This window comes from Tarenaya hassleriana, unplaced genomic scaffold (genome assembly GCF_000463585.1).
Source record: "Tarenaya hassleriana unplaced genomic scaffold, ASM46358v1 Cleome1, whole genome shotgun sequence".
Lineage (NCBI taxonomy): Eukaryota > Viridiplantae > Streptophyta > Magnoliopsida > Brassicales > Cleomaceae > Tarenaya > Tarenaya hassleriana.
Window position 1 is genome coordinate 10,549,964 of NW_010960187.1, and position 11,352 is coordinate 10,561,315.

Below are 11,352 nucleotides of genomic sequence, written 5' to 3' on the forward strand. Positions count from 1 at the left end.
AAAGTCTTCCAACTCTCGAACCGATTTACATCCCTAAATTTGTTAACCCTAAATGCGCAAAGAGAGTTGTGGTTACCTAAATACCAAATCTCAGAACAGGGTTTGACAGTTGCACACCAACACAATGAACTAACAACACTTAACATGAAACCAGAAAAAGTAAAGGGTAATAAAACAACAAACAATTAAAAGGGCTTTTATGTAAAAAGAATGAGAATTCTGAAGAACCCCAAATTAACACAATGATATAAAAAAAACCCCAGAAAATTACATAAACCGCTTGTCGAATCTGTTGATACGCAAACAACCCCACCTAAAAAAAACACACAAAAACTAAAGAGAGATTACCAAAAGTAACACTACTGACATAATCATCCACCAAATCACATCCATGACCATGAACGGCACGCAGCCATTGTTATCAAGTCGTCAAGAAAGTCCACACCTTCTTCCCTATCGAGACTTCACCTGGATGCTCTTCTTCGTCTTCCTCTTCTTCGGTTTCGGAGTCAACCCTTTCAGGTGTCCCATTCACTTCCTCGCCCTCCTCCGTCCTTTCCGGAGAACCAGCATCTGTATCCTGAGAGTTTGCTATTTCTCCGCACTACAACAAGCAAAAAAAAAAAGAAACATCCGTACAACAGATAGATCTTCAGTTCAAGAAAAGTTTGCAATCTGAAAGACTTGCCAAGAGTAGAAACGATGGTTTCGCTCTGATGATGTAAGCAATCAAATTGGAAAGGCAGAAAAAAAAAATCCCAATGTGACTCTTACCTGCACTAGCTTTGTGCTCCCTCCATCCTCACCAACAGCGACTCCTACTGATGCTGCAGCTGTGGTTTGGGCACAGAAAATCTCTCCTTCTCTTCTAACGCCAGTAGTCTCTTCATTCTCCTTGCTCAGACTGCTTCCTCCAGCTCCCCTGATAATAATAGTTCCGGAAAAAGTATGATGAAATTGCCTAAAACTCTCCTAGACTTATTCCTAATATAACTACGAATTATCCATCATGAAACGGAGTTGAGTATTGCTTAGTTTTCTATGACATTCGAAGTAAGTGTTTCCCCATCTTTCTCCAACAAGAACCATGGAAGCCACCTTTCCACGTAAAATTACAGTTTAAGGGGGCATATTCCTCAGCCAGAGACAATAGGTTAACAAGGCAGATAAACGTCAAATTCCAAACAAAAACGGCCGTCTAAACAATTCATTATCAAGGACCCTACGGTTTACAATTGTTGATGGGTGTTGATAGACTTCAAGACCCCGATCTCTCCTTGGTTTTGGTTAAATAATCTAAAAACTCAACTAGAGTTTAGTACCTACAATAGTAATAGGCATAAGTTTGTATACACCAGTGGCTATATAGGCAAGAAAGCTCTTTTACCCATTGGGTTCTAAGGGGTAAAAAAGCTTCCACTAACAAACTCATTGAAACAATGTTCTTCCACCCAAAACTCAGTTATTACTCTGATCTTAACAGTCTTGAGATTGATAATGAAATGTATACTCACCTTCGAGGTCTCCGGAGATTATAACGTTGCTCAACAACACCTTGAGTTTCTGTGATAGCCTTGTGCCGCCTCTTCCCATGTTGATCTGCTCCTGCTGTGACACTTTCAGAATTTCCATCACTCTCATTACCATCCTCACAACCTTTTTGCGAATCAGTACGGTTTCGTTTCCGTCCATTCCTTGAAGTTCCTCTACTAGTTTGACCATGCCCGCTTGTGCATTCCTCATTTGCTTTAGCAGAGTCCTCACCATTAGCATTGGAATCCTCGGGCTCATTGAACTCCAGAGATTTACCCAAGATAGCTCTGGCATCTTCAACAACAGCCTTGACAGAGCGTCTTCTTCTGACTCCCGTCTTTCCCCTCCTGCGAGGCTGACCATCAACATTAAGATCTTCAGCAACTTCGTGAACCTTATTGTCAATGTTGCTCTGATCATTGTCCGAGTGATCATTAATCACTTCAAGTTCTCTTGTGCCAGTATCAGATCGGACTGCCACTGCCTGAGGAATGTTTGATGGCCTAGTTTCCATATTACCTTCCTCACTAGATTTAGGCACGTTATCTGCCAAATCCTGGGGAGCATATATTTCAATCCTTTTAATTGGTGACAATTTCAGAATCTTCGAAGTACATCTCCTGAACCATGACACCGACCCACTGACTGGAGATCCTAATCCAGCAACAGCAGGGGATATATCCCTTATTTGTCGGCTGGGTGCTTCATTGTCAAGATTGTTGGCCAATCTTGGTAAATCGGGGATCTCCAAGCTATTAATGTCCGGAAGAACAGGCTCCCACAACATTTCCCCACACTGCTTGCAGTTCCTGTGATTGTCAACAAATGAAAGAAACCGATTCCTCTCATTAATTAATTGTTCCCTCTGTTCTTTCAGTTTCTTGGTTAAGGCAACAAGGTCTTCCACATCTTTTCGGATTTCAACCTGTTGCTCTTCAAGATGCTTTTTACTGGAATCAACTTCTACCTTCTCTTTCTCTATCCTAAGTCTTTCCATCTTAATTTCCCCGAGTTCTCTTCTCGCTACTTCTCTTAAATGATTGATATTGCTCAATTCTCTTTCCTTCTCTTCCTCAAATAACTTTTCCTTCGCTTGCATCTCTCTCTCTCTTTCTTCCAGCTTAATATTCATATCAGTCTCGAGTGACCTTTTACGCATCTCAAAATCATGAAGCAATTGGCTTCTTTCACTCTCAGCTTTCTCAGTGATCATTGAACGCTCATGCTCCATAGTCGCTGCAAACAAATCTTTTGCTGCTTCAAGAGCTTCAAGCTCCCTTTTTATGGAGTCTTCTGCTGCTTGCTTTTCTTTTCTCAACCTTTCTTCTTCTGTCTGTCCATACTTATCAAATTTTTCCTTCTGATCGTTAATATTCTTCAATTCTTTCTCGATCTCAGCTTTTCTTACATCAAGTTCTTCCCATTCTTTCTCAAAAGTTTCCTTTTGTGCCTTCAGATCATCAGTCTCCTTCAAAAGCAAGCCTTGCTGAGACCTACACTTTTCTATCTGCTCCTTCAGTTCAGATTGCAGGCGAAGATACTCGGATCTCTCCTCCTCGGTAACTCTAAGCTCCTCCTTCCCTTCATGTATTTTTACCAGATGTGCTTCATTTTCAGCCCTTATCTTCTCAACTTCCGCTTTGAGGTTGAGAAGATTTTCCTTTTCCTCGAGCAGTTTTGTCTTCTCCTTTTCTAACGCATTTTCCTCGATTTTAAACGCCTTCTCTCTGTCGGCAAGGCCTTTCAATCTTGATACAAAATCTTTCTCTTTCTCTTTGACCTTATCCAGTTTTTTATCTACGGTCTGTTCCCGTCTTGCGACTTTTTCCTCCATGTGGTGCAACTCAGCTTCCCTCTTCTGCACCTCCACAACCTTGATCCTCAAGCTGTCATCCACAGATTTCTTTTTCTCTTCCATTTCCACTTCAAATTCATGTTGTTTTGCCTCTAGTTTAGCTTGATGTTCATCAACAAGTTGCTGGACTGCCGCCTGTCAATCATTGAACATTAAAGAACTACCACAGTCAAGATTCCATAAAGGAGAAATGTGAGAATAAGGGTGGTAATCACAGCAGTGGGAATCACTAATCCTCTGCATGAAAACATAATTATTCTTACAGAACGAACAGTTTGTAAAACAATAGAAAAAATCGAATATGGGTACCAAAAACAAGCAAAAAAAAATGGGGAAATCCCACTTTTCCTGCCCAGGGAACTAAACCAAGAACGCGCAATAAAGTAGGCTACCAGACAAGAAAAAGGTTACACCTCCACTGTAATGACCCAATAAAAAGCAGTACAATAGGTTACAACAGAACAGACAATGGCTTCACATTCCATTTTACTATAATACACCAAAGACAATTCTAACAACTATGTATCACAGTTTTAAAACTCTTTCACATCAGAATATATCCAGAAAAAGGGAGGAGAGAGAGAGAGAGAGCACTTGCCTTCTCTCTGGCATCAAGTTTCTCCTGCAGAGCAAATAGCCCTTGCTCTTTTGTCTCTAAGGATTTCCTCAAGGCATCAGATTCCTACATTACGAGGAAGCATATAAGTGAGACAAGTAAAAAATACTATACAGATTTGTGACATAAGAGATTTAAAATGATACGCTGTTGTATAACACAAGAAATGCTTACCTGCTCCCTGAAAGCAAGATTTTTCTGCCTAGAGATTAGGTCATCTTCCTTCTTCTTCAAAGCAAGGTTAGCAGCATCAATCTTCTTTTGGCGCTCTTCCAGTTCTTTTTCCTTTTGCTTGATGATCTTATCATTCTCGTTAGCCCTCTCCTCCCTTTGTTTGACAATCATTTGAACTTTAGCAACTCTTTCTTCATCTTCTTGCAACTTCCGCTCCCATTCATGCAAGTCTTCCCTCTGCTTCGACAAAGATGCCTCCCGTGCTTCTCGTCTAAGAAGAAGAGCAAAAAAAACTTTTATACAACCAAAAATGTGCTACTGACAAAGATCACTACAAACAAGGAGGCATAATAAAGGTATTCAACACTACGAAGACAGAGCTTGGAAGTCGAGTACGTACTCGGCAATGTACGATAACCGCTCCCTCTGGAGAGAACTTTCTCGAGATTCCAGTTCCTTTGATTTCCTCTCGACCTCTGAAATTTTTCTACTAACCTCAGCAAGCTTAGCATCAGTAGCACGCAACTTCGCCTCGACCTCAAGAGATTTTTCTTCAACACTTCTAACCAATGCATTTGCCTCAGCCAACTTTGAATCTGCTGTAAATTTAATCTCAGCATTTTCAGAGCGTAGCTCATGGAGAGCCTTCTCAAGCTGCATCGATTATCAAAGCGTTATGAGCATATACATGTGCAACAAATTCGTTCCCACTGCAAACAACTAGAATCAACGATCATTAAATAAAAATGTGAATGCTATAATTTCTACGAAACATGATGCACATTCGCAACTATTAAATTCTTCAAAGGGAATAGCAGACAAAAGCAAAACGCTTACATCGAGCACACATTGTTTCTCAATCCCCAAGGCTTTCTTCAAGCTCTCTTCCCGTTTCTCAACATCTGACATAGCAATCAAATGTGCTGTGCGCTCACGTTGAAGGCACTCTTTTGCCTCTTCAAGTTCCTGCTTGAGTTCTTCAAATTTTGAAGTCCAGTCCTTTTTCTCGATCAGCAGAAGACCCATATTGTATTGGTATTCAAAGAGCTGTTCAATCAAGCACAATCATTAAGATCATCAATTGTCACCATATTAGCTTTCGTTTCAAAAACAAGAATATTAAAACTGTAGTATGTACAAGAAACGTTCAACATGATATATTCAATGTCCCAACTGTAACACAGCAAAGAGACATTACATAAAAAAGTAAAAGCCCAATAAAAACTAACAAAACAAGATCACAGCAATTCGAGAACCCACCTCTTTTTCGAGCTGAGAAACTTTCTCCACCAGCGTCCCCGTCCCGTCGTATCGGATCCCATTTTCGCCGACACGACCCGGAACCGGAGTCTCCATGTCCGAAGAAGAGCTATCTTTCCCGTTCACAGTCGTCCCGTCTTCTCCCGGATTCGGCCCGTCAAAATCCGGACCCTGACCCGTACCCGATCCTGATCCCGTCCCTCCTTTCCTGTGGGGTGTAAGAGACCACCGTTGCCAAACCTTCGGAGGCGTGAACATCACGCTAAAACTCACCTTCAATTTCCCGGAAACCAAGAAACTCCAGTCTCCAAGTCGAACACAAAAAAGAGAAAACGCCGGAAAAACCCTAATTTCCCTCAAAGAAGCATGGCGAGTGACCCTAAGTCCGGAATTGAACAATTCTATACCAGAACCAAGAAAGAACCAAAATTCGCTCTAAACTTCGCACTTCACTCTGAGAAACTTCGAAAGAGAAGAACAACGGTAACAAAAAAGAGACGGCTGATCGCTCCGGACGTGAACGGAGTTCCTAAATTCCGGCAGAGAAAGGTTTCGAGTCCGATAACGTCTCCAAACAGTCCCTCTCTCTGGCCACACAAAGGGATCGCTCACTTTCTAGCATTTTATTTCCTTCTCACTTTTATATTATGATCCCAAATATTCTCTTTATTTACAGATGCACCACCGTCTTAGTGGACTCGCTTTAAGAGTTCAAGGTTCTGATCCAAAGGGTATATCTGGTATTTTACGTTTCGTATGGTTTGGATTTACATCTGTTTCGACTACGGTGGCGTGGCATTTTATATTCGTCAGTCGAAAATGCCCATGGTTGGTAAAAGGTGCTTTGCAGTGGGCCCAGTGGTGAATTTGATGAGGTGGTAAGGGTTTTTCCGGTATTTTCGTATTATTCGGAAAATAATGGAATATAGCTTTAAAAATGGAAAACATTACACCCCCATTTCTTTCTTTTCTTACTCTTTTTTTTTTTTTCATATTCGTCCTCCTATTTATTATAATTTAAGTTAATAATATAGAAAACTTGAATTTGAGGAAAATGAGAAAGTATCCAATTTTTAAGGTAAACAAGAAAATTTTCTTGTAAAAAAATCTGTGTTAATATATTTTTTACAGCCAACTAAATGTTTTTAATGTATTATTTTGCTGTCCATGATTTGGATTGCCAAGATCTAAATTCAAGACATTTATCATAATACCAATGAAGGAAAAAAATAATAAAGGTAAAAAAGGTGAGAAAAATAATAATGATACATTGTATATAAATATTGACAAATATTTTTTGATTGGATAATTAAAAAGAAAAAAAAAAAAAAGGAGCAGCTGGATAACTTGGAAAAACACATGGGACGTGAAGTGTTCGAAGGCAAACATATCGTCTGTCCCCACGTGCTCGTGTCCATTTCTAGATTTGATAAAATAAAATAGAATGGATCCATGAATCTAACTAATATTTTATTAATAAGATTTAAAAAAAAAAATTGAAAAATTGAGCATTTTCGCTGACGTTGCTAGTTCCCCTTTCCCTCCTACGTTTTACTCGGCACAATTTTCCCGGGAACCAAACAGATTCCAATCGCAATCCAAGAAAAAGAGAAAACGAGATATGGCATCATAGTTTACAGATTCCTAAAAATTTCATTGACTTATAATTGATTTTACGGTGTATTTTGTGAAATTTACACGAAAATAGACCAATAACGGGAATAAAAACGACAATTCCTCTCGGCCGCCTGAATGTTTTGAAACGGGCTTATTAGAAAAGCCCAATTAGGAAGAAGTAGTTATAAAGGTAGCCCAAATTCAGGCCCATCTAGTTGAGCCTAATACTTATATACTTTTCACAAAAGGACCATATATATATATATATATATATATGTGTGTTGGAGAATCCACCAAAAAGGGGTATTACAATTTACAATTAGTCCGGTTATCTTGTTAAACCATCGGTACGGAACGGATCCGAACAGGCGCGTGGAACTGATCGCATTCACTGTTTATACACAAAACTCGGACCACACGAAATTTTGGATTCATGTTTATATTAAATAAAACATAAAACAAAAATAGGAAGAGGACGGACCCTCCGACTCAGCCAGAGGCATTACTCGTACGAGATACATAAATATAGAAAGGATAACCAAAAATAGTAATAATAATTTCAGTCAATAATGACTGGTCAACGTATATATGATCGTTAATTTATTCACCGGAATTGGATTCGACCGGCTGGAAAATCATTCACACTAAGGAACTAATCGGTGAACGACCACAAAACATGTAAAGTTGCAAAATCACACAAATATAATAAAGTTGTATACAAAAAAAAATGAATTTAATGATTATAATTAGAACCCAATGTACATTTCACGAATAAAACATATCATTAGTGTGTGTGTGTATATATATATATATATATGGAATTAAAGCATACATCCCTCATGCAAAGAAGATATTGCTTTTCCCAAGCATTATTGAATCCACCCTCTAGAAAATGGACGATAAAGTCCACGGATTTTCTAATGTTTTTACCAAAAGATAACAACTTTCCAAAGAAGGAAACACCGATAACGGCAAGGAAACGAAGGGAAGAAGAAAAACTATACATATGTCACCTTCAATACCCTCGAATTGTACGTATGCACACACATATATGTATACATATATAGAGAGAGATGGATCTGTATGGTGTACGTACGTACGCAAGGTGAAGGAGCAGAAAGGAGAAAGAACTTCCACTGTTGTTGGGAGAAAAAGAAGAAACATTCAAAGATGGGACCAAAGTGCTTCTATAGTGACATACACAAACCCAAGAAAAAAAAAACTAAGTCATGAACTCTTGGAGAGGCCCTTTATATATTCTCCTCAGTGGTTTCAAGTAGTAAGGTGTTTTTTCTTTTATCCCATGACTTTGTTGGTGGTTGCACAAAAGCTCTGATGTCTTTGTATTTTTCTGTTCAATCACAGGCCATTTCGACGTCTCTTCAGTCTTCCACTTACATTTCTTTTTTTTTTTTGCAATCTTTCAACGAGCAAAAGGCGATTTTATCGATCGAAAAGAAGAAGAAGAGTTCTCGGCTCGTGCCCACGTTTGTGTGTCTCAAGCGGTTCGGTTTTCTTGGTACCTAAGTCTTTGATAAGGAATCTCTGGACACGACGACAGGGACAAGGGAAAAGGAAAAGAGCTTGTGTGTTTTCTTCCCCCAAACTGACCGGCATTCGTGAGAGGGTTTCGTATGAAAGATATGCCGTCGGGTCGGATATTGTCAAGAAAAGAGAGATCGAGTAACGTGGAGAGTTGCAGCTTCTTGATTATGGTATGCAACCCTTTGGGTTTCAAGTATATAGAATTCTTTATACTGATTGAAGAAGTTATGATCTTGCAGTTTAGTCATCATTATATTCTTTACGCTCGGTTTCCTTTTGTGATAACATTCACATGGTTATAAAGCTATATGCTTTTCAGGTTTCAGAAGCTATTCGCCCGATTGATCTCGAATCTTGTACCTTACGTATACTACGATTTGTCACTCAAGCAAATTCCTTGGATCTTTCGCAATTTCTTTTTCTCCTTTCTGTCGTTCAATGATCGTTTTCGTGCTTGTGTGTATATATATATATATATATATATATCCATATGTTTTCTTATAGTTTGAGCAGTATGTATCGATGTATAAGAGAGGAAATTCTCGAGTGAAATTGTCGGCTTACACAATGTTAGCTCATAGATGCAACGATACGTCGTCTTGCATTAATAATGCTTTTAGCTATAGACACTACAGTAACTTTAAGATTAGGGCAACATAAAATACTACAAACTAACCAATATATATATATATATATACATATATATATATATAACATTCCAAATCTGAGCAACTCTCAAGTTGTAAGATTAGCGTTTGATAGTATATTTGCAAATAGAGATCAGCACCCGTATAATTCGTAATCGAAATCGACCATAAAACTTCAAAAATATTTCAAGTCCATGCATAATAATACTCTGATAACGTTCTCCTAACCAAAAAATGGTTCAATAATTCCACAATTAATGGGCCTGCAACTTGCTGATTCAACTTTCTACTAATGTCTTCCATGATCAAAATCAGAAAACTTCAGACAGATGATCATTGATGAACACTAATCACCTTCAAGGTTTACTAAAAAAAACACGAACAAAGATGACAACATGAAGCATATGTTGTGTTTTTTGTTCCCTTTAGTTGGAAATTCCTGTAATAAGGAGGAAAAAACACACCCCCACATTATTCTGTCCCCATCTCCCGCATGATTTTGACAAACACCACTTACATGTTTGTTCATAACAGTAACATATGCTTAGTTTCTCAGATATTCAGACTTGTTAAACCGGCATTTGCACCGGCCATGATCTTTTGATTCTTTAGCAACGATAAACCCACGTAAATATTCGTTTCGTCGGTGTTTTCGCAAGTGAAAAGCGTGGGAAATGATCATATATATATATATATAGCATTAGAGAAACTCTGTTTTTAGACTTATAACGCCTTATAAAACAAGGTAACGATCCCTTGATCTATAATACTAGATGAACATATATATATAATCATATAAGCAGAAAGCTAAGCCTCTACTGCTTGGCAACACTAGTACGTGAAATGGGCACCGGAAAAAATGTTTTATATATATATATATTCTATGGAGATTCAGCTCTGAAATCGTCTCCAAAACAAGAGAAGGGACTCCGAATCTGCATGTCAGTGATCATTTGCCTGAGTTCGGTTGCTTCTTCTTTAAGCCGAGCGTTCTCCTGAAGAACCTTCTCATGAGACTCCGACGCATGGTTAAGCTTTTCCAACAACTGGTGATTCTGATTCATGAGGTACATAACCTGTGACAAGAGCTCGTCGAGGTGTCTTTGCTTCCTCATACGTGACCTTCTCGCGGATTCTCTGTTCGATATCTTTCTCCTCTGTTTCCTCTCGTTGATTATGTTTATTTGCTGCTCTTCTGCTTCGTCTGATGTCGAATTGTTGCTGCTGAAGCTCACGGACTGTGCAGCAGTAGTTGTCTGGAAGCCGTGGAACGGATTCGGTATTTGTCCATTGAGGTCAAATGATGAAGGTATAGTGAAATGAGAGGGATATGGAGACGGGTTTGAAGAGATTATGTAATTACTGAGGCTGAAAACGTCTGTTGCCGGCTGCATATCACCGTAGCTTGGGCAACAAGTTAGGGTTTATGAGAGAAAGAATTGAAGAAGAAGAAGAAGGTTTGATGGAATTGGAGTGTGAAGAGAGAAATATATAGAGGAGGAGAAGGTTGGAGAGTGGAGCCCATTTTCTGCAATTGGGTGAAGCGATTATCAAGGTTGTGACAAAAGTATTTGATAATTGTAATCTTGCAGCTTAGATAATGCAATACAACATGTGTATTCATTTCTTATATGTTTTTGACATATATATATATATATACACACATTACATATACTTTATTGTGGAAGATATAGTATCCTAATATCATGACTACTGCGGTTAGTAACCGACCAGCCAAAATATATAACTGTACACAACACCACAAATGTTTATATATATACACATATGTATATATATATATCCAAAGAACTAATTGAACCTTGTTGGATATCATATATCACTGAATTTATCATTATATATAGATCCCTATGTACCCTTTTGTAATTTTTCCTTTTATATATTTGTATAAATGAAATGAAATCATGCATGGTAATGCTCATACATGCGCACACACTCATATATACTGAAATACATACATATATATATATATATATATATATAGTTTTTTTATAAAACATATATATAGTTTTGAAATGAAAATCTCTGTTTTTCCTTATTATGTATCAGATAGAGGAAGATGTGGCGTTTTTCATTAACTATATATA

At 38.3% G+C, this 11,352-nt stretch overlaps 2 protein-coding genes across 2 annotated transcripts; both read right to left on the reverse strand.

Moving 5' to 3' along the window:
- Positions 1-170: 170 nt before the first annotated feature.
- LOC104822710 (protein CROWDED NUCLEI 1-like) lies at positions 171-6,046 on the reverse strand. Its single transcript, XM_010554040.1, has 8 exons — positions 5,439-6,046; positions 5,016-5,225; positions 4,579-4,832; positions 4,179-4,449; positions 3,987-4,070; positions 1,515-3,523; positions 775-922; positions 171-604 (listed from the first exon to the last, which is right to left on the reverse strand). Exons 1-8 carry the CDS (start codon positions 5,694-5,696, stop codon positions 422-424), a joined length of 3,417 nt encoding a protein of 1,138 aa, XP_010552342.1. The 5' UTR covers positions 5,697-6,046; the 3' UTR covers positions 171-421.
- Positions 6,047-9,965: 3,919 nt separating this feature from the next.
- On the reverse strand, positions 9,966-10,683 carry LOC104822719 (basic leucine zipper 43-like). Its single transcript, XM_010554049.2, has one exon. The coding sequence runs from the start codon at positions 10,639-10,641 to the stop codon at positions 10,129-10,131; it is 513 nt and encodes a 170-aa protein (XP_010552351.1). The 5' UTR covers positions 10,642-10,683; the 3' UTR covers positions 9,966-10,128.
- Between the last annotated feature and the right edge of the window lie 669 nt (positions 10,684-11,352).

Coding starts and splice junctions, on each gene's coding strand:
- LOC104822710 (XM_010554040.1), bottom strand. CDS start 5,696: ATGTTCACGCCTCCGAAGGTTTGGCAACGGTGGTCTCTTACACCCCAC. Junction 5,226..5,438: donor TTTCTCAGCTCGAAAAAGAG/GTGGGTTCTCGA, acceptor TTGATTGAACAG/CTCTTTGAATACCAATACAA. Junction 923..1,514: donor AATCTCCGGAGACCTCGAAG/GTGAGTATACAT, acceptor TATTATTATCAG/GGGAGCTGGAGGAAGCAGTC.
- LOC104822719 (XM_010554049.2), bottom strand. CDS start 10,641: ATGCAGCCGGCAACAGACGTTTTCAGCCTCAGTAATTACATAATCTCT.